General features: G+C 39.0%; 1 protein-coding gene across 1 annotated transcript in view; it reads left to right on the top strand.

Moving 5' to 3' along the window:
- Positions 1-23,000, top strand: part of LOC126419299 (GTPase-activating protein CdGAPr) — a 478,818-nt gene that overhangs the window by 409,303 nt on the left and 46,515 nt on the right. Inside the window, exons 9-14 of the mRNA XM_050086473.1 lie at positions 7,340-7,468; positions 8,289-8,467; positions 8,718-8,971; positions 9,298-9,499; positions 18,494-18,694; positions 18,811-19,912. Of these exons, the coding sequence (XP_049942430.1) occupies positions 7,340-7,468; positions 8,289-8,467; positions 8,718-8,971; positions 9,298-9,499; positions 18,494-18,694; positions 18,811-19,912 (2,067 nt within the window). The remainder of the gene's footprint in view (positions 1-7,339; positions 7,469-8,288; positions 8,468-8,717; positions 8,972-9,297; positions 9,500-18,493; positions 18,695-18,810; positions 19,913-23,000) is intronic.

Genomic DNA, 23,000 nt, shown 5'->3' with positions numbered 1-23,000 from the left:
TCAGTATCACCTACCGCTGCAACGGAAGTAACATGCGAGGAACAATATGTGGCTTTGAAATTCTGCTTTCGTCTCAACAAATCTTCAGCTGAGGTCTATACAATGTTACAGGAGGCCTATGGAGAGTCTGTTCTTCCCCACAGCACAGGTTGAAGGTGGTTTAAAATGTTTAAAGAGGGGAGACAATCAATTTCGAAGGAAGGTGGGTCCGGTGCTCCAGTTACTGCTCTTACATGAGAAAACATCAACACTGCTGCTGTCATTCTGAGAGAGGATTGACGAATTTCCTTAAGATCTCTTTCTGAAATACTGAACATTTCATTGGGTGTCATCCATATGTTGGTGACAGAAAAATTACACGACACTTGTTTGTGTGCGATGGGTTCCAAGATTGTTGATTCTCGAACAAAAGGACATTCAGGTGCAGGTCTTCATCCAGTTAAAGTTGATGTTAGAGGAAGATCCAGAGTTTCTTTCAAATGTAATCACTGCTTATGAAACTTGGCTACATCATTTTGATCCTGAGAGCAAACAGCAAAGCTCAGTGTGGAAATCTCCTCCATCACCAACCCCCAAAAAAGCAAAAGTGGTTGCTTCTGTTGGGAAAGTTATGTTCATCTAATTCTTTGATATTCATGGAATGGTTTATCAGTATGTTGTACCTGCACACACATCAGTAACTGGACAATGCTACAGGGATGTCCTGAAAACAATGCAGGTCCATATCATGCGCAAAAGACCACATTTCTATGAAGCAGTCTGGATGCTGCACCACGATAATGTGCAGCCGCATATTGCCAATGTTGTTGCTGAATATCTTGCAAAAATGAACATGAAGTGCATCCCTCACCCTCCCTATAGTCCAGATTTAGTCCCATGTGACTTTTTTCTATTCCCTAACTTGAAGAAACGCCTTTGTGGGAGGCATTATCAATCATAAGAGGCAGTATGGAGGCAATTTTGAAGGACCTCTAAAAAAATGGTTTCCAGCATGTATTTGAAGACTGACAGAAACTCTGGGACAAGTGTATCGCATTCATGGGAGACTGAGAAGGACCATCAAAATTATGAGGCTGAGTAAAGATATGTTGTCAAAAAAAATTATCATCATTCTTTATTAAAAAGTCCTTGTGTATATCAATCCTCAGATTCTTGCAACAGCCATAGTAAAAACAGTTTTATGATGGCGATGCTGACAACGTTCTTGCAAAATAGCACAAAATTCTATAATATTTGTCACTTCTTCCCTGTTGGTGGCCATAGCTACATGCCTCCAGAATTGAGAAAACTTACAGAAAAAAAGAAAGCATTTTGTGTCCTAAAGAATATTAGGATATTTTAGAGGAGCACAGTACTCCCAATGTTCTAAACACAGACTGGATTGTTAAAATCTAAAAGATAGTGCACAGAAAGTACTAAAATCAAAGTTGTCATTCAAAATGAGCAGCCAGCATGTCATCTCATACAAGAAAACAAAGAAAATTGTTAATGTAACTTGACATCCAGAGACGAAAGAAACCATGCCATCCAACAGTACTAACAACTACGCTCTTACCAAACCAAAATATAGTAAGCAAACAAAAGAAGAAAGATGTTTGTGCCTTGCTAAAGTATTTTGAAATTCCAGAGGGTACAGAGGTGTTTTACAAAGAAGTCCTAGACAAATGATATATAGATGTAAGAGGGAAAACTTGACAATAACGATGTGATTGTAGCTTGCAATACTTTTTGTGATATACTTCATGTAATACTGATTAGCTAAACTATTATGTTAAATTAGTTATCACTGCTGTAATTGTATTATGCCACTGTATTTCTATTAATATTGCTCGAACAGTCCACGGGTGTACTGCCGGTCCATAGAGTCCAACGGGCACAATATTTTGGCGATCAGACATGTTGCCATTGTCAGGTGTGCTGACGAACTGAGCTCCTGAGGGCGGGCAGCTGTCTTAAATCCCCTCCCCTTGAGAGACGTTCTCTCCACGGTCCGCGCCCGCGCATCAGCGGTCAGTTAGAGGCTGGCGTCGGTGTCTGTGGTGGTGTCGGTGTAATTGCCTCGTCCGCCCCAGTCGCCCATTCGTTTCCTTTGCTGAGTGTCTTTTTAATTAGACTCAGTGCTGGTTCCCATGCTCTGCTGAGGTTGTAGCCACACTCTCGGTTGATGAATCCATCCGTGGTACGAATTTCTATGGCCTATCTAACGATGCTGTCCCAATATTTAGATGTCTCATCCAAGACCCTGGTATGTTAGTACTCCATTTCATGATTTTTGGACTAACAGTGCTCTGCAACTGCCAACTTGTTGGGGTACCCAAGTCGAGTGTGCCTCTGATGTTCTCGGCAACAATCTTTGATGGTGCACACTGTGTGTCCAATATAAGGCTTCCCACATTGACACAGAATCTGGTATATGCCAGCCTTCCTCAAACCAAGATCATCTTTGACACTTCCCAATAATGCTCGCATTTTATTTGGTGGGCAAAAGACAGTTCCTACTCGGTGTTTACTCAATATTCATCCTATTTTCCCCGATAGTGCGCCAGTATATGGTACAGAGTCAATGGCTCTCTCTTTCTTCGTGAATTCTTCCGTCCTCACGCACTGTACTGTAGAGGTGGGGAGGAGAGCGCATGTGATCTGCCATTCTGAGTACCCTTTTTTCCGGAATACAGTTTTGAGGTGTTCCAGCTCTTGGGGTAGACTCTCTGTGTCAGAGATGGTGCGCGCCCGATGCACCAGTGTTTTTAGCACCCCATTCCTCTGTGCAGGGTGGTGGCAGCTATCTGCTTGCAAATTTGGAGACTGTAGAAGTCATGGAGAAAGAGAGAGCCACTGCCTATTTACCATATACTGTTGCACTATCGGGGAAAATAGGACAAATATTGAGGAAACACCGAGTAGGAACTGTCTTTTGCCCACCAAATAAAATGCGAGCATTATTGGGAAGTGTCAAAGATGATCTCAGTTTGCGGAAGGCCAGCATATATCAGATTCCGTGTCAATGTGGTGAGACTTATATTGGACAGACAGTGCGCACTATTGAAGATCATTGCTGAGAACATCAGAGGCACGCTCGACTTGGGTACCCGAACAAGTCGGCAGTCGTGGAGCACCATTTGTCGAAAAATCATGAAATGGACTACCACCATACCAGGGTCATGGGACAGACATGTAAATACTGGGACAGTGTCGTTAGAGGGGCCATCGAAAATCGTACCAGGACGGACTCATCAACCAAGATTGCAGCTACAACCTCAGCAGGGCATGGGAACCAGCATTGACTCTAATTAAAAAGACACTTAGCAAAGGAAACAAACGGGTGACTAGGGTGGACAAGGCAATTACACCGATGCCACCACAGACACCAACGCCAGCATCTCACCGCCCGCTGACATGCGGGCACAGACTGTAGAGAGAACGCCTTGCGAGGGGAGAGGATTTAAGATGGCTACCCACCCTCAGGAGCTCAGTTCGTCAGTGCACCTGCTGATGGCGACATGTCTGATCGCCGAAATATTGTGCCTGTTGAACACTATGGACCGGCAGTACACCTGTGGACTGTTCGAGCAAGAAATACGTCGGGAGAAACTGAAGAATCACATCTATTATTATTGTTTGTGTTCTCAATTCCAAGAAAACATATAAAAAACCTTGGCTAACTAAAGGAATAAGAATATCTTGCAACCATAAAAGAGAACTGTATCTAACAGCAAGAGGGAGTACTGACGCCGAAATTGTTCAATATTATAAAAACTATTGTGCGGTACTAAGAAAAGTTATTAAAAAGTCCAGAAGCACGTGTATCATGTCTGAGATCAGTAACTCTAATAATAAAATTAAAGCAGTTTGGAATATTATTGAAAGGGAAACAGGGCAACCAAGAGCACAGGAAGACTTTAGTGCCATAAAACTGAATGACAAGTGTACTAACAAACAATCAGAAATTGAAAATATTTTCAATAATCATTTTTTAAGTGTTGTGGAGAAAATAGGATCTAGACCTTCACTAGAAGAGGCAAGACTACTAATAAAAGAGGCCATACCTGTGCAGTTTGAAACAACTGTAATTCCTCCAACCCCTCCCTCTGAAATCAGTAAAATAATAAACTCATTGAAAAGAAAAAGCTCTTACGGAATTGATGGCATTTCCAGCAAGGTACTTAAAGCTTGTTCCCCACAGATAAGTAGGATTCTCAGCAACGTATGTAATAGCTCTTTGGAGCAGGGTGTTTTCCCCAATAGACTGAAATATGCCATTGTAAAATCATTGCATAAAAAGGGGGATATGTCGGATGTCAGCAACTACCGCCAATCTCTCTTCTGACAGCTCTATCAAAAATTTTTGAGAAAGTAATGTATTCAAGGGTAGCCTCCCATATTTGTAAAAATAAAGTACCAACAAAATATCAGTTTGGTTTTCAGAAAGGCTTTTCAACAGAAAATGCTATATACGCTTTCACTGATCAAATATTAAATGCTCTGAATAACCGGACACCACCCATTGGTATTTTTTGTGACCTCTCAAAGGCCTTTGATTGTGTAAATCATGGAATTCTTTTAGATAAGCTAAATCGTTATGGTTTGAGGGGGCAGTGCACAAATGGTTTAATTCATACTTAACTGGAAGAATGCAGAAAGTTGAAATAAGTGGTTCATGTAATGTTAAAACAACAGCTGATTCCTCAAACTGGGGGGCTATCAAGTACGGGGTCCCACAGGGTTCGGTCTTAGGTTCTTTACTGTTCTTGATATACGTTAATGACTTACCATTCCACATTGATGAAAATGCAAAGTTATTTCTTTTTGCTGATGATACAAGTATAGTAATAACATTCAAAAACCAAGAACTAAGTGATGGAATTGTAAATGATGTTTTTCACAAAATTATTAAGTGGTTCTCAGCAAACCGACTCTCTTTAAATTTTGATAAAACACTGTATATACAGTTCCGTACAGTAAATGGCACAACTCCAGTAAAAATATAGACTTTGAACAGAAGTCTGTAGCTAATGTAGAATTTTCAAAATTTTTAGGTGTGTCAATTGATGAGAGGTTAAACTGGAAGTAACACATTGATGATCTGCTGAAACGTCTGAGTTCAGCTATGTATGCTATTAGGGTTATTGCAAATTTTGGTGATAAGAATCTCAGTAAATTAGCTTACTATGCTTACTTTCATTCACTACTTTCGTATGGCATCATATTCTGGGGTAATTCATCATTGAATAGAAAAGTATTCATTGCTCAAAAACATGTAATCGGAATAATTGCTGGAGTCCACCCACGGCCATCCTGCAGACATCTATTTAAGGATCTAGGGATCCTCACAGTATATATACATTCACTTATGAAATTTGTTGTTAATAATCCAACCCAGTTCAAAAGTAATAGCAGTGTGCATAGCTATAACACCAGGAGAAAGGGTGATCTTCACTATGCAGGGTTAAATCTGACTTTGGCACAGAAAGGGGTAAATTATGCTGCCACAAAAGTCTTTGGTCACCTACCAAACAGCATCAAAAGCCTGACAGATAGCCAACTAACATTTAAAAACTGAGACACTGAGTCGCAGATAGACACAACAAAAAGACTCGCAAATAAAACTTTCAGATATTAAGGCCTTTGTCAACAATAGATGTACACACACACACAACTGCATTTGTGTGTGTTTGTACATCTATTGTTGACAAAGGCCTTAATATCTGAAAGTTTTATTTGTGAGTCTTTTTGTTGTGCCTATCTGCAACTCAGTGTCTCCACTATATGGTGAGCAGCAACGTACCTTTTCGTAATATTATACATTCCTTCATAGATTTTCCATTGTTTGACATTTTGCAACAATGCAGACATATAATAAACACTACAGCACATAAAAATATCAGCTGTGGAAACAAACACACAGAATTAAAGAAGGCAACGTAACTGATACCAGCAATAATTATAAGCATTTATTGACTTTTGAAAAAAAAGCTGGAAAAATCACACCTTAATATAACGTAATATAAACATCACATATCCCATCAAAGGCAGGGCTACCTGTGAAATCAGTTGTGTGATCTACCGGCTAAGCTGGAAGTACCTTGTCTGTGCTGCATTCTACATGGGCATGACAACCAATATGCTGTCTGTCCGCATAAATGGCCACCGACAAACTGTGGCCAAGAAACAATGGACCACTCTGTTGCTGAGCACGTCACCCAACGTGACATTCTTCATTTCAGTGACTGCCTCACAGCCTGTGCCATATGGATCCTTGGCACCAACACCAGCTTTTCTGAATTGTGCAGGTGGGAACTCTCCCTGCAATATATCCTATGTTCCCATAACCCTTCTGGCCTCAACCTTTGTTAGTCATTGTCTTCATCCATCTAGCCCCTTCTCTGTTCCCATTCCAGCACTACACAGCCCTCTATCCCAGCAATGCAGCCAGTCTTTTTACTTCTCTCCTTTTCCATTAGCCCCCCCCCCCCCCCTCCCCCTCTGCCCTCTCTTCCCTGCTCACTATTTAACCTCCCAATTGCACCTAGCTGCCATATCCTTTCCTCACCTTGTCCCTGGATGCTCCCCAGCAGCAATTCACCACCCCCCACCCTACCTTGCTATACTTCCCCCTCCCCATCCCAGCCTCTTTCTTACCCGCACCCAGTTGCCTCTCCCATCATGTGCTGCTGCTACTGGTCGTACTCTGGCTTCAGCTGCAAGAGACAGTGATCATGTATGTATATGTGTGTGTGTGTGTGTGTGTGTGTGTGTGTGTGTGTGTGTCATATGTTTTTGACAGAGGCTTTGTTGGCCGAAAGCTTATTTTGTGATAGTCTTTTTGTTGTACCTTTCTATGACTCGGCATCTCTGTTATATGGTGAGTTGCACCTATCCTTTTCATAATATTATTACACCTTAATACAATGTTATAAAAATTAAATTTTAATATACTTCATTACAGAGCTTTGTTACTGTCAGTGAGATATAGCAATCATTTGAAAATTCAAATGCTCAAACATATCTATCTAGGTGAAAAGAGAAAAGCTCATTTTATGAAAAACTTTTATCTGTTTCATTTATCAAGTTTTGAAAAGATGCTCCTCAGTTACAGAAGTATACTGCAATGATCCTGGATAGCTGGAAATATGTGTCCAAGACTTACGTTCCCAGATAATAATAGTTAGGGACATGCAAAGTGCTGGAATATTGAAATGAGCATTGACACAATCTCAGATGCTGTGGTTGTTCAATTCAGTTTATAATCCACAGAGAGAAAAAAGTTTCGTGCCACATAACAAAACCATCTAACTGAATGATTTTGAGAACTATTAAGAATAATGCAGAGTTTTGCTAGTTCCAGGAAGGCGAAGTCGGCCTAAGAGTCTTGCTATCTCTACTCCTACAAAATTACTATCCTTGGAGGAAGCTCGATCACGAGCTTTGATGTCATCTGGAAAGGGAGAACCAGAGTACATTGAAGTAGGTAAGTTGCAGTTTATTTCTCAAACTTGTCCAAGAAATGCGAAGTTTCTGCATGGGGTTGTTGTTGTAACACATAGCAAGTCTGCTTATTAAAATTGAACTCATAAAAGAAGTGTACAAGAATTAGTATCTACCACTTGCAGTGTAATAGTAAAATATTATTTCGTCCTTAGAAATTGCTTGGAAAATATTTTGTGCATCTTGTCATTTTTTGTTGAAAATATGATTAATTTAGAATTCACACTACAATGTATTGTAATAATAGAAAATATAGATTCCCATTCATTAAGTGTTGTCACATACAGCATACATACTGTTTTGTGTTAATCTTCTTTAAATGTGGTCTAGTAATAGGACCTGTAAAATATGTTATTATTCAATAAAACCTAAGAGTTCTTGTAATAAAAATATTGATGTAGGCTCATGTTATCTGTTGGAATTACTGAAACAACACACACCTATACAGCAAAATGTTGGTAGCTGAATACGCTCTGCTGGGACTGTAGTCCTGCAACTTGAGTGGTTGTATCAGGTGGTGGTGGTGGTGGTGGTGGTGGTGGTGTGTGTGTGTATGTGTGTGTGTACTCTAGCTTGAAAAAGGATTTTTCCAAAAACTAGCAAAGTTTTCAGTCTTGTTTATGTGCCTGTGTATGACTCAACACCTCTAATATTCAGTGTGTTTTACCTTTACTCTTAAATTATTTACAATGTCTGTTACAATAGTTAAAAGCTACTGGCCTTATAAGTAAAAATTTGCATAAAAGAAAGTATCATTATGTACGTCCAACAACCCAGTGCTTTATGTGAATTTGATGAAACAGGTGGAGGACCAGCCAGCCTTCCTGCCAAATACCACACTGTGATTGAGCTCCCTGGTGGTGGCTCAGCTCGTAAGCGATCTGGTTCCAAAAGGTCACCTCTTGGATGGAAGTCCTTTTTCAGTAAATCAGGCCGCAAGACTGGAAAAGCAACTACGCCATCTGATTTAGGTCTCAATCAGGTAATTATTTTGGAGAGAGAGAAAAAAAAAAAAAAGAACTAAAGGCGTAAAGTTTGCACACAAAATGTGACCATTGACTTAAAAAAAATAATGCTGCACTTGTTTTTCAAACTTGGTGCAGTGACAGTGATGTCATGAAAATATGTTATTGTTTATAATCCAGAATATTGCTGTATTATATAAAAACTATTGTTTATTTGCCGTGTAAATTGGTTGTCGTCCTCACAGTCAGAAGATGTTTATGTTCCAGACAACTGCAGTAACGGAAGCAGATTTGTCAGTGGGAAGGCGACGCTTGCGGCCTGTAAAGAGTGCGGAGTCATTGGCCAACTCGTCGAGTCGAAATTCTGCTGCAGTGACAGATACAGATCTCCCATTGCAAGCCCCAACGGCAGGAGTACCTGAGGATCTTGTTAGGGCTGGTGGTCATAGCCGCTCTGTTTCACACGATTCATACTTTGATCAGTTGGCAGAAACCCCAGCACGTACTCGTGCACATGCTAGGTATGTACAAAACAATGTTAATTATTTGTTTTTGTTAAAATCCACTGTGTATCCGTAAAAACTCGTGTTGTTTGGCACTAAAATGTTGACTCTATAAGCAGAGATAATAATAGTAATTTGTTATTTCATTTATGCAGCTGGAGGTATTTTGTGTTGTTTAGTTGAGTGGCAATTTCTTTATTTTGGGATTTTAGTTATTACTGTCCTATTATGTGGAGCAAGATAACTACTCATCCACTCACCAAAACCTGTGGGCAAAACAGAATGCAATATTTGTTCAGCCTCACAATTAAAACTTTTTAAGCTTAACATTTTGAATGTTACAGGCCATCAAGACTAGCAGAAGAGGAGCGAGAGGAACACTTCTCTTCTTCTTTGGACCTGAGTGAAATTCAGCTGAACTTTGAACTGGAGGAAACGGAAATGCGCATCTTCTCAGAGGACGAGACGTTGCTGTCGGTGGGTAGTGGGAGCCTGATCTCCCAGGGCTCGCCTCGTATCTGGCCAGGGGCTGCCCTCAGGAGGGGGGTGAGTAGGACAGGCAACCTACCTGCCCCTCCCTGTGTAGTGTAGGCTAGCAGTGTCAACAGTTCATTAGGCCCTCTGTGAGTTAACCCTGCATTAATATCAGTTAATTTGTAAACTGCCTGCCCCATGAATTTTTAACCTCTTTGAGCATCTTGACAGCCCATCGTAGCCAGATATGTGGTGTAATATTATGTAGCAACCTCTCCTTCCAATTCACATAAATTTGTTGTCGAGGAAATTCCAGTTTAACATGTCAATATGAACTTATTTATTGATGGTCATTTTTGACTTGTGAAAGTTTCCTGGAATTTCTGTTGTTGTTGTTGTTGTTGTTGTTGTTGTTGTAGAAGGTTGTGATTAGGTTTCTATAATATGTAATTGTTGCTAGTGTGTGAAGTTTAGCAGTAATGTGTGTGTGTGTGTGTGTGTGTGTGTGTGTGTGTGTGTGTGTGTGTGTATGTGTGTGTGTGTGTGTATTTTATATATATATATATATATAAATCGGCAATTGAGTTATTGAATATTTGCAGAATAAGAAGGCTCTTACTGACAGTTGTTACGCTGATGTATTTAGTATCAAGATTGGCAGTGAGCAACACATTATCCACTGTTGCTCAGCAATAGTAACCACCAGAGAAATATAATATCATAAGCAGAAGCTCTGGACTTTTGGGAATGGTGCTCAGTATATGATCCTTTAGATTCTTTGCACTGCATCCATTTTTGCTTCCATGACAGGAATCCATCATCATAAAACTCTTAAGCTTGATCATTACCCTGATGTTAACATTTATGGGTTAGCATACCAATATGAATGGCACCCATCTCCTGACAAGCCACACCAGTGAATTATGCCTCGAAACATGATTTTTTCCGAGTACATTCAATTTCTCTTCACTTCTTTAGATGTTTACATTTGTTTATGCATTGTGAACATTTTTTTCTGTACTTGCAACGTTTTACAATAACTGTCTTAAAAGCTTCCATTGGAAAATTCTGCAATGCCCTTGGTAAAAAAAAGTGTTGATGACACATACATAAATGTAAACATCTGGAGTTAGGGTGCAAGGTGTCTTGAAATGTCATCATAGAAAAATAAATGCATATAAAAGTATGTGTTGCACTTATTCATTACTGTCAATTTGAACAGTTGCAGTGTTTTAATAAATCCACAACAGTCAAGAATTATTTATTAATGTTGAAACGAGAAAGGATAGAACAACGAAATACAGCAATGAGGTAGGCAATTCCAGTCAACAAGCAATTAGGAGCAACATTGTGAATTTTTGGCTACAAGCAGCTCATTCAAGTGTTTGAAATTTGGTGTGTTGATATCCACAAACACTAATAGCAAGTATTTTTTAAATATTTGTCAAAAATGATGACTGACTGCATAAGCATGGATTGTTTCTGCAGCACTAAATAAGTACAATGTGGGTGCCTTGCTCTTCCTTCCTCAGATTTTTCCGCGGTCATGATTGAAACCAATCACGGAGTAGATCCAGCCTGCAGTCCATTGGTTGCCTACCTGTATTCCAAATTTTCATGAGATTTTGTATTTTTGTCATGTAGCTTGATGTTTCTAACAGCCACCCTTGTTTGTGAGATATGCTGTAGTTTGTCTACTGGTGAACAATGTTTTCATTTGATACAGATTGTTCAATGTAGCAGAACATGCATGGTAGTGACCCTTCTATGGTCCTAAAATAATTTTATCCCACAATTTACTGTGTGATCTGACAGAGAACTTGACAGTATATTATGAGCATACAGCAGATCTCTCAGCAGTATCTTGCTCAGCTAATCTAAAGTAGAAAAATGATCTCAATCTACCTGTTGGTTGCAATCAGATCCTTTGTGAGAAGATTAAGCTGTATCCTTGCTCTAGATTTTTCCTTGTCCACTCTCATTTTCCTCATCGACAACAGTACAGTGTGTTTGTTACTGTCATCTTGACAGTTAGAACCTGAATGCTTCCAGTCTCGCACATGATGAACACATAAAAGCATAATGCACAGTCTTTGCATTTATTTCTGAATTGTGTCATCTCCCTTGTAAAAAAAACTGTAGCACACATTAAGCACATTTTTTTCGGTTTGTGAATTATGTGATTAGCATACTTCTGACATACTTGTTTAGTCAATAATCTGTCTTATGATGATGCTTCTATCATTTTGGATGAGTTCATCAGTGACTGATGCTTTATCATTTGTCATGATGGGTGACAGTTTATCGACATGTTGCTGATTTGTAATGTGGTGGTTAACACCCTAAAACCTCTTAAACCCCAGAAATACTTCATGTCAATTCATTGTTTTGCTTCTATAGACTGGCAAGCACCTACTGTTAATTGATGTAGCTGATTTATTCTTGGATTTGTAGAGGGATTTATCACTACGGGTGAACTATTATGTCATGTTGATTACCTGTTTAGTGACTTACCTGAAACAACCAAAAATAAGAAATAGTTGTACACCAGCTGGTAAAGGACCAATGCTGCTGCCATAAAAAATTTCTCTTTTATGTTCATTATCATTATTGAATTACAGTGAATAGTGCATTACTATTTCTCTGACCTCACATTTTGATTGATCTGTGTGCACTGAATGATGCTCGTTACAGTTAAAAGTAACAAAATGCAAATAAGGGAAGAACATGTGATTCACAGCATGATGTGAGTCTTACTGAAGACAAGTACTGTGTCAGATAACTAACCGTTAAGATGACAGTAACAGATACACTGTGCTACTGTTGATGAGAAAAATAAGAGTGGAAAAGGAAATATTTAGAGCAAGGATACATTCTACTCCTCTCACAAAGGATCTGATTGCAACCAACAGGTAGATTAAGATCACTTTACTACTTCGGACTAGCTGAGTGCGATACTGGTAAGAGATCAGCTGTCACCTCAATCTTCTGGCTAAATTAGGGTTAAGAAAATTCTTTACACCACAAGTATGTGGGATTATGTTCCTTTTGATGAAAATTTATTAATTCCCATGTTTGGCCACAGAGGTAGGTGATGGCTCATTTGCTGCCACATGATGTAAGTGAATATTGATTCTTTTATTACAATGTTAATAAATAGTCATTGTTTTCCACAACGATGTAGATTACGTTAGCTACGTTTACTGAACAGAAAACTGTTCATATAATGTACCCGAAGTGTTTATTTACCACATAGCAGAGATGCTAAGTCACAGATAGGCATAACAAAAAGACTGTCAGAATATAAGCTTTCGGCCACCAGTGCCTTTGGTGTGTGTGTGTGTGTGTGTGTGTGTGTGTGTGTGTGTGTGTGTGTTTTGTCTATTTTTGACAAAGGCCTTGATGGCCGAAAGTGGATATTGTGGCAGTCTTTTTGTTGTTATGCCTATCTGCGACTCAGCATCTCCACTGTGTGGTGAGTAGCAACTTTCCATTGTTACATTCAATCCTGGATTTTCCATTGTTTGAGATGTTTATTTGTTGGTCCTTTCGTCGGCTTGGAAAAAGTGACCCGTGAAATAAATAATTGGGCAATGTCAGGCATGGTCTACAAGAGGAATTGATCGTATTCAAGATTGTCAAAGGCTATAGGGCAAGGAACATGATGCAGATTCTAGACATTTAAAAGTCTTTGTATACATCTTCATTGAAACTCTTTGTCCACAAGGAATTCTCATAATTGCTGTATACATAAGGTGATTCCGACAGACTGGAATTTCCATGGCTTGTGGCTAAAAACAGATTTTAACAGAGTCAGGAACTGCTGCTAGATGTTAGTAGGCTACTAGTTTTTCTGAGCCAATACCTAGGCATGCTAGGAGCCTTTGCTGACATTGATGAGTTAGTGTGTGTAAACCGCACCAAACTGGATCTCCATTGTCTGATGAAAATCGTTACAATTTTCTCTCTTTGAGAATTATGGCCAGGATATCATCTATTGAGAGCATAGAAAGATTTCTAGAGAAACTACTTGAAAAGTATGGTCTCATGATATTTTAAGAGTGTTTTAGTTTTACCAATTTACTGTCTAACTTTACAGTGGAATTATGTATAAAAACAAAGATGAAGTGACTTACCGAACGAAAGCGCTGGCAGGTCGATAGACACACAAACAAACACAAACATACACACAAAATTCAAGCTTTCGCAACAAACTGTTGCCTCATCAGGAAAGAGAGAAGGAGAGGGAAAGACGAAAGGATGTGGGTTTTAAGGGAGAGGGTAAGGAGTCATTCCAATCCTGGGAGCGGAAAGACTTACCTTAGGGGGAAAAAAAGGATGGGTATACACTCGCGCACACACGCACATATCCATCCACACATATACAGACACAAGCAGACATATTTAAAGACCAGTGGAATTTGTTCAGAAGGGCTGTAAGAAGGAAAGGTACATTCTTTTTATATTTTGTTCGCATATTACAGATAACTGTATAACTCTCGTACATGTTTGCTTAGTTTTCTCATTCACTGAGCTGCAGTTTTGGATGTTGGGATGATTATTCATTAGCACAGTCACATCTGAAATGACCAAAATACCCCATATATTTTGAACTGAGTTGAAATTCTATTCTATTACCTAAACAATGTGCCAAATGTAAGGGGAGACTATAAGGTCAGTGTGACTTGAATTTACTGTTGCAAAAGCAGTTAAATACTTACCTCTCATAGTTACAGTATCTTGCCTAGTCTGTATTAGATCAAGCAGAACCTACTACTGAAGCTCATAGATTAACTGCATGATTTTATGTATGTAATTATCCCTTGTGATTAGTATTTTTGATTGGCTGTTTCTATTTAGATAGAGGTTTTTATAACAGTTTCCTGTATTTTAGTGTACAGTAGTACTGGGTCCTTTCATTTCTCCAGTGCTTGTTTCTCTAATGAAAAATATCATGCTAGTCCATATGTCAAGAGTAACCCCCAATAAAATGCATTATAGATACAGACAAGATTTAGGTGGTATGGACATGTTAAAAGAATGGGAATTTGCAGGGTACCAAGACGGTTCCATTAAATGAAATTTGGAGGCGAGAGATCTACAGAAAGACTGAGAGACATATGGATTGAGGGAGTGTTGGAATTTGTGAGGAAGGGAGGAGAAGACTGGGTCAGAAGGGAGAGAGAATTGTGTGGATTATGATGGTAGATTAAGTGGCAGAGAGTAAAACAACCTAAACCACAGAGTGGTGCACATATTTTTGAACACTGCAACTTTTTTTCCACAGTTGTTACTCTTCACCCACTGCCAGTCACAACTGTTTTTATTAATCATTAAGAGTTTTTAAAAAATTCAAAATGGAAAGATTCTGCAGCTGAATGACTCTATTGATTGCAAAAGTTTCACAAAGCTATCAAAATGCCTATAAAAATCGGACATTAGTATGCACAGCCAGTTGTTCGTACAAAAGCATGCACAAAATGTCGTACATTGATACTGTTGAATAAATATTTTATTTGCCGGTTGTCAACCTTGTAATATTTTGACGATAGTTTGTGCATGGTTGACAAGAAGACAGTACTGGTCAGTATGCTGCATGCGTGTCGCCACCATTTCAGTTTAGTAAAATGGCAGACAAAGACCAATTGACTCTAGAACAGAAAGTGGAGGCTGTATTATTTTACATGTAATCAAAGAGTGTAGTAGAGATTCAGCAACATTTTCATGTTCATTTTCATACAAGGTGGCTACTTGCAGACAGCCAATGTATAGACTAACCACAAAATTTGAATCTGACAGCAGTATTTTAGAGCAAACGTGATCTTGTGACAACACAGTCTGTACTTCAGGGAGTACTGAAGCCGCGTGTTGTGGTTTGTCCCTCACTTTTGCCGCTCCTAGTGGCATCTAGTGCCGAATCTAGCAAACTGGAGTGGTCAGCTTACCCCGTGTAAGCTGCTCCCTATTAGGAACTTCACAACTGCACTTCTGAGCACCTACCTGTCCCTTTGTTCAGGGCAGGCAGGCATTGCTGAGGGCTCACAGTGAGCAGATGTGACAGTTACCTGGGAGAATCTGCAGTGAGCAGATGAGTCTGAACTAGGTAAGCACTTGAGTAGATTGTGTTGTCTAATGTGTTAGAATAAGTGCATGAAGACCCTGCAGTGGGCGCAGTTGTATGTCGCAGCCTGCAGCCTGGCAAGTGCTGCAGTGAGCAGAGTGCGTTATATCTCACCATGTGCATGTGTTGGATTAACAGGTAGCGTGGGGACTCTGTAGTGACCAGCGTAGGGCTGCAGCTTGTGGGCACCTTGTAAAATTTTTATGGAATAAAGTATTTTTATATAACAAGTCATGTTCTGTGTAATCATTGCGGGATGGAAATAAGGTGAGAGCAGTGAGTTCACTCACGCTATAATCTCAAAACTTAAATGTACCAATACAGGACCAGAGGCCTGCAAGTGAACTGTGTACAGTGTAAGAGTGGCTTTGACGTGAAGTCCTAGGAAATCCACAAGGCGAGCTTCAGCTGAGTTAGGCATCTCACACTGTTTTCTTCAGAGAGTACTTCATGCTGCCATGAAGTTATTTCCATACAAAATGACTGTGTTGCACAAACTTTGGCTGTTACAAATGATGATGCCGTGATTCGTGGCTCGTGGTTCTCTGATGATGATTCATCTGAACAGTAGTATCAATAGGCAGAACATCAGATTTTGGGCATGAGAAACTTCTGTTGTTGTACATGAGACTGAAAATTATGGCGAAAAAGTGAATTTGTGGGCTGCCATTTCCAGCCGTAGAATCACTGGGCCAATATTCTTCAGTGACACTGTTAACAGTGTCGAATACGTGGAGATGTTTCTGAACAATTTCCTTCTGCAACTTATGCAACATGATTACCAATTGAAACACAGTAGCTCATGCAAGATGGAGCTTGTCCTCATACAGCAACATTATTCTAGATTTCCTGCTCAAACTTTCAGGCACCATGTGATGTCCCATTGATATGCAGAACATTTTAAGGATGGTTCAATATGGCCACCACAAAGTCCAGATATTAATCCTTGTAATTAATTCTTATGGTGGCATAAGACAATCTACTGCAACAAACCACATAATCTAATGCACCTGTGAGCAGCTATCACAACAGTTTTCCAGGGAATCACAGAAGGCTTGTGTTGTAGGGTTGTTGGAAACATAAGTTTGTCTCAGAGAGGTGACATGTCAACAAGGTGGACATATTGAATATGTACTGCATACTCGCTGAGCATACACGTTCTGATAATCAAAGTAAAAAAGAAAAAATTGACATTTTGTTCATTAAAACTTTCATAAACAATTTTCCATGTATGACATTTTGCACACCACCCTGTGTTTGAAAAGCAAAATTAAATGTGCACAGAGGTTTATTGATCAAAACAGGGATGTAGAAATGCAGAGACCTATTTCCACTGTAACAAGTTGCAATATACAAAACATTTGATTTGAACCACAGAAGTAAGTTAAATTGTTTGTAATAGATAATGAGCTTTCAATAAAGATTTGATGTAATTACGGATATGTAAGGGGACATATGGAAGAGCAAGATCCGTATTCTAGCTGTTGCATAATGTTCTCTCAACCCAAGGATGATCTGACTTCGCACTTTGTAATTGCAGTTATGAGGCTGGAGAGTGTTCCATATGAGGAAGTAGAGCTGCAAAAACAATAGTTATCAGAAAGGCATGGAGTGCAGAAGGCAATGATGAATAAAGTGAACCTCAAGCTTTTGAAATTTTCCATTATTTTGAGATAATTAAGAGATGCAGTGCAAGTATCCAAGTCTTCAGGCAAATTACAGAATTTTTGAATAAATATTAGATTTTACATCGAATCTAAAGTAAACAAGATTTTCAAAATATGGAAAATCCAGGATGGAATGTAACAATATTGTGAAAAGAAAGTTGTCACTCACCATATAATGGAGATGCCGAGTCGCAGATACACACAACAAGGAGACCGTCACAAATGTAGCTTTCGGCCAGTAAGGCCTTCGTCAGAATTAGATGGCAAACACACACATACACACTCGCACAAATGCAACTCACACACACGTGACTGCAGCCTCCCTATTTCCCTGACTTAGCACCAAGTGACTTCTGCATTTTCTGTATACTGAAAAAGACTCAGAAAAGGACCAGGTTTCAGAACAAGGAAGATATTATGCATAATTCAATGGAGTAACTGCACACCATACCAAAAGAGGCTTTCCAGTGGTGCTTCCAACAGTGGCAGCAGTGTTTGGAGAGGTGTGGAAAAGCTGAGGAGGAGGAGATTAGTGTTTAATGTCTTGTCGACCACAAGGTCATTAGAGACGGAGCACCAGCTCAGATTAAGGAAGGATGGGGAAGGAAATCAGCCATGGCCTAGGAACCATCCCGACATTTGCCTGAAGCGATTTAGATAAATCGTCCTGAATGCGAGTCCAGTGTGCTAACCATTACACCACCTAACTCAGTAGAACTGGAGGGATTACTTTTTTGAAGGTGACTAGTGTCAAACAATTGTATCTGAGTAAAGATTGCTTGTATAGATAGAAGTTGGATAATTTTTAACAGTTCTCATATAGTATGCTGATCATATAGACCAATGTCAAACTGTGACAACTGCCTTAGTTTTTGAGTGATTATATGAAGAATAGTTGAAAATATCTGGGAGACAAACATTCTTTGCTTTCTGAATGATCCTCTATGTAACAGATAATTTTTGTAAATTGCATGTTTTGTTGTAACTATAGCAGCATCCACACTCATAACAGAGAAATAAAATGTAGCAATGTAACAGTCTATGAAAATGAATTATTAATATATAGTATACAATAATAAGGACAAGTTAACTAAAGTTCCTGACTCTTCATATTTGTCGTACATTGAGAAGTACCACGTTGGAGGCTATAGCATATTGGCTACAGTCTGGGTAATAGGTAGGCAGCTTAAAGATAAAATTTATATTCTCTATATTTTTTTTAAATTTTGGTGTTCATTTGTACATGAAATTACCATGTAAAAACTTTCTCTTGCACAGCAGAGTGCTGCAGGTGAAGCATCCCCAAAGCGACAGCAGCGACCAGCAGGTCCACCATCCCCACGTTCGAAGCGCTCTCGTTTAGAGCAGCGACTCGGGTGTTCTCCACACGATGAGCTGCGTTACATTGACAGTCAGAGTCCTGAATCCGTTTCGGCAGTTGGTATTAATAGTGGTTTGCAAGTAACAGTGCATGCTGAGGTAAGTTCAAAGGCTAGGGTGTCATTTGCTCATGTGGAACAAAATATTTGTTTTTTTGCTTCCCTCAATGTATTTTTTTCAGTTTTTATACTGAAAGAATGTTCACATTGTTGCAGGTGCACCCTCTCAGTTCACCTCCATCAACACCTGGTTACCGTCCTCTGCTGGACAGTAGTCCTGAGACACCTGATCCAGACAGGCCACACACCAGCATGTACCAGGATATGTCGAGTGCCAGGTCTAGCAGCACATATAGGGACGCTTCAGGCGACGAAAGATCTCCAACGTATCATGAGATGTCTGATACAAAGTCAAGTAGTACTCATCAGGAAGGCTCTTGTGACGAGAGATCTCCTGGGACCACTTTTGATGACTTGGCAGGGAGGAGGCTAACGGAATCCTACTGTAGTACGCAAAGCGATGCAGATGTTGGCGTCTATCAGAATGTGTCACTTAGTGCCTATTGTGAAGAATCTGAAAGTGAAAAATCTCAGCATGCATACGAAAATGTTAGTAGCACAGCATCACCCCATAGGCACAGCAGTGCTGCAAGTGACAGTGATACCATTTACCAGGAAGTATCGAGAGCAAAATCTTTGTCTTGTGATGTGCCAAATAATGTGTTGAACAGTGCGTGTTACGATGATGTGAGTGAGAAATCTTCTACTTTACAACACAGTATCACTAGTGAAGAAGGAGTTAAAGATGCAAACTGGAATATGAATAGTGAAGTGTGTTCTGGGGCTTTCCCAGTTTCAGAAAGCTGCAGTAGTGACAAAGATGATAGGTTATATGAAAATATTCCTCAGTGTGTGAATCATAAGTGTGGAAGTGATAGTAGTTCAACAAAATCGTGCAGCAGTAGTTTAGCAGAAAATGATCACCTACAGGCAAAGACGCCTTCAGTAACAGCTGTCTATCAAAATGTGTCCCCAAGTGGCTCACCATTACATTCTGCATTTTCCAATGTTTATCAGAACTTACCAAGCAGGACATCGGAAAATGTCTACCAGAACGTTATCCACAACTATGAACCCGTTCTTCCAGTAAAAGAAGTGCAAAATCTAAAACCCACAGATCTCTATGAAGATGCCCCAGAAGAACATGTTTATGAAGATGTACGTCCTTTGGTCACAGATGGTATTGATTTGTACCAGCAAGTAAAAACATTAAGAAGATCAGTTCATGAAGTAAATCAGTTACTTGGGGAAACAACAGGTTAGTGATATGACACTTGAAAATAAGTCTAGGTGGCATTTTTTAAAATAAAATGTGTTAAATTGATTTTGGTGATGTGGAATGTTTGCAACAGGTATCTGGCAGATATTGATGATTATTCTGATATTTTGATAAGTCCATCAGATTGCTTATTTTTTGTTTAGAGTTTTCATCTCTTACACTGCAGGTAAAGTATTAACATCATCCATTTGACATCTACTACTGAATACAAGCCACCTCTAGATGCTTCCATTCTTTTTTGTTGTTCAGTTGTATGCATCCATAACAGTCCTGCATATTTTTGGTGTTATCTATCCACCTTCCATTATGTCTTTATCTCAGTCTTTTTCACAACTTTTTGGAATCCACTTAAAAGCTTTATTGATGTAGCTACTGTGCATTCTCTTGGCCTAACTTATTTCTACCAATCTGATCCAAAGGTATTTTGGTCTTGCTGGTGTGCAGTAAGGGCATGTGTGAGAAAGTGACAGCAAAAAGTTAAGGGATGCTATTTTGGCACTATTGCGCAAATGTTCACATCTGTCTTCATTGTAAAATGGTGCCAACACCACTGTCAAACCACAGTGACTCCACAATTTATCATGAACAGTAAAACAAACAACCAAATCTAACTTGTGTAGTAATTGTCAAGACCACAACATTTCCAACCGTGCTCAGCAATGCAATGATGGATTAGACTGAACTTGAGTTTTAGTAGAATCTCTAGAAAAGCATGAGACTCGTGCAGCAATAAAAGCTACATGTTCCAGAGGCCAGGAGGGGCAAGTGTACCCTACTTGTCCACCTCACCCCCCCGTTCAGATGCTTATGCGTTTTGGTTACCGTATGCAATTTTCTCTTTCTCTCTCAAAAAGTTCTCGTTGTATATTCTCATATCCTGAGCTCTCTAACAGAATGACCACCTGCATGTCAACAAATGTGGATTTTAAAAATACCAGTCATGCTAAACTTCACACAAATCTCTCTCGTATGACTTTCTGAGATCTATGGGTAAAGCCAATCAGGTGGTTACAGTATTTCTTGAATTCTGAAAAAACATTTGACTCCGTACCACACCAAAGCTTCTTAATGAAACTATGATCATATGTGGCATCAAATAAAATTTACAACTGGATTGAGGATTTATTGGTAGGGAGGATCAGCATATTATCTTGGATGTTGAGTCATCAACAGATGGTGAAGTAACTATAGTCATGTGCCAGGGAAGTGTATTTGAACCTTTGTTGTTGTTGCTGTATATTAATGACCTGGCAGACAATACTAATAAGAACCTCTGGCTTTTTGTAGATGGTGTATTTGCCTATAACGAAATACTGTCTGAAAAATACTGCATGTACATTCAGCCCGATCCTGGTAAGATTTCAAAGTGGTCAAAAGATTGGTAACTTGCTTTAAATTTTCAGAAGGTAAAATTCTGTACTTCAAATACCTAATATCCTGCAATTACAATATCAGTGAGTCATGACTGGAATTAGCCGAATCACACAAATATGTGTAGATGTAACAATTTGTGAGGACCATCCTAGAATATCACTCATGTGTGTGGCACTTGCAGTTGTAGGACTAACACAAATACGGAATGTATGCAGAGAAGGGCAGCGCGAATTAATGGTACCAGGGTTGTTTGACTTGTGAGGAGGCATCACAGAAATGCTGAAAAACCCTAACAGGCAGACACTTGAAGATAGACATTAACTATAAGGCAATAGTGTACTTATAAATTTTCGAGAACCTGTGTTAAGTAAAGAATCTGGGAATATACTATAGTCCCTTCGTATCACTCCTGTAGGTACTGTGTAGTAAAGATAAAAATATTTACAAGTCCCTCTGCCAGGAACTTCACAATGGTTTGCAGAGAATGGATGTAGAATGCAGATCTCTGTCGACATATTTCTGGACAGCTTTGTTTAATTTAGCTTATTCTATCATGTCCTTTTACCGTTTGAATCCCTTGCCTTGTCTTTAACAGCTGGATAATACCACTTGAGATGTTATTTCCATTTGATTTCTTTGTACTAGCAAACTGTAGTTTGCATAATTACCTTGGATAAATAACTGCTGCTTTTGTTTAAGTTTTTATAATATTTAGTTTCTAAGACACTGAAATTCTTGATTGGTGTTTTAATGTGGTACACCTCCCTGTTCTCTGATTCCTTTTTGAGGAGTCCTCTAGACTGTACATTTCATCTTAAAATGTTATGAATACTTGCAGCTTGCAAGTGGTTTAATGCTGCATCATTCTCTATACAATTTATTTATTATTTGACATAATTCAGTCAGTTTTATTTTTAGTTGTATATGGTCCTTGCCATGTTGTTTTTCTATTTGTTTCCCATATATTCTGGAAGAGTACATTAAGGGCAAATATTATTTTGCCAACAAATTCTGGTGACATTTGAAGTTTGTCATTTCTAGTATCATACGAGAATTTTCCCACTATAGAATTATTCTATAAGTTTTCTCCTACTTTTGTATTAAAATTGTCCATTAACATCTTGTAGTGGAATTTGCTGTCACTAATCAACTTTGTAACTCTTGGTCTTCTTCTCCTCTTCTTCTTCATGATTGGTGCATAGATTTCAGTGCTTTTTATGCAATATCTTATACCTATTTTTGAAACAAGTTTTAATACTGTCCAGCTCAATTTAGTTAGACTGTCATTATTGGGGATGGGGTATCTAATAAATTGGAATAAGCTATCAATTCTGAGGTATTTCAACTGAAATGATATGAGAAATTATACAGCTAATAATGAAGATTGTAATTTATTCCTCTAGCGCTGCAAACACTATATTATACGTATAGTGCAATTAGAGTAATTTTGTTAAGATGGCCTTCATAATCATAGAATGATGATGAACAGAATATTAAATAAATGGGTAACTACTGAATACAACACAGTAATGATGCTGCATGACATATATGTAACCCTTACACTCACACACACAATTGAGAAACTCGTTAAAAAATAAATCATTTTAAAACAGAAACCAAAAACAAATTCGATACAGTGTCCTTGTACACTGCCAGTTGGTACCAGTGTAACAAGCAGAGTGAAGTTAGATAT

Source organism: Schistocerca serialis, chromosome 9 (genome assembly GCF_023864345.2).
Source record: "Schistocerca serialis cubense isolate TAMUIC-IGC-003099 chromosome 9, iqSchSeri2.2, whole genome shotgun sequence".
Classification (NCBI taxonomy): Eukaryota; Metazoa; Arthropoda; class Insecta; order Orthoptera; family Acrididae; genus Schistocerca; species Schistocerca serialis.
The sequence above is the reverse complement of the archived record's forward strand: the minus strand, read 5'-3'. Positions and strand labels throughout refer to the sequence as shown.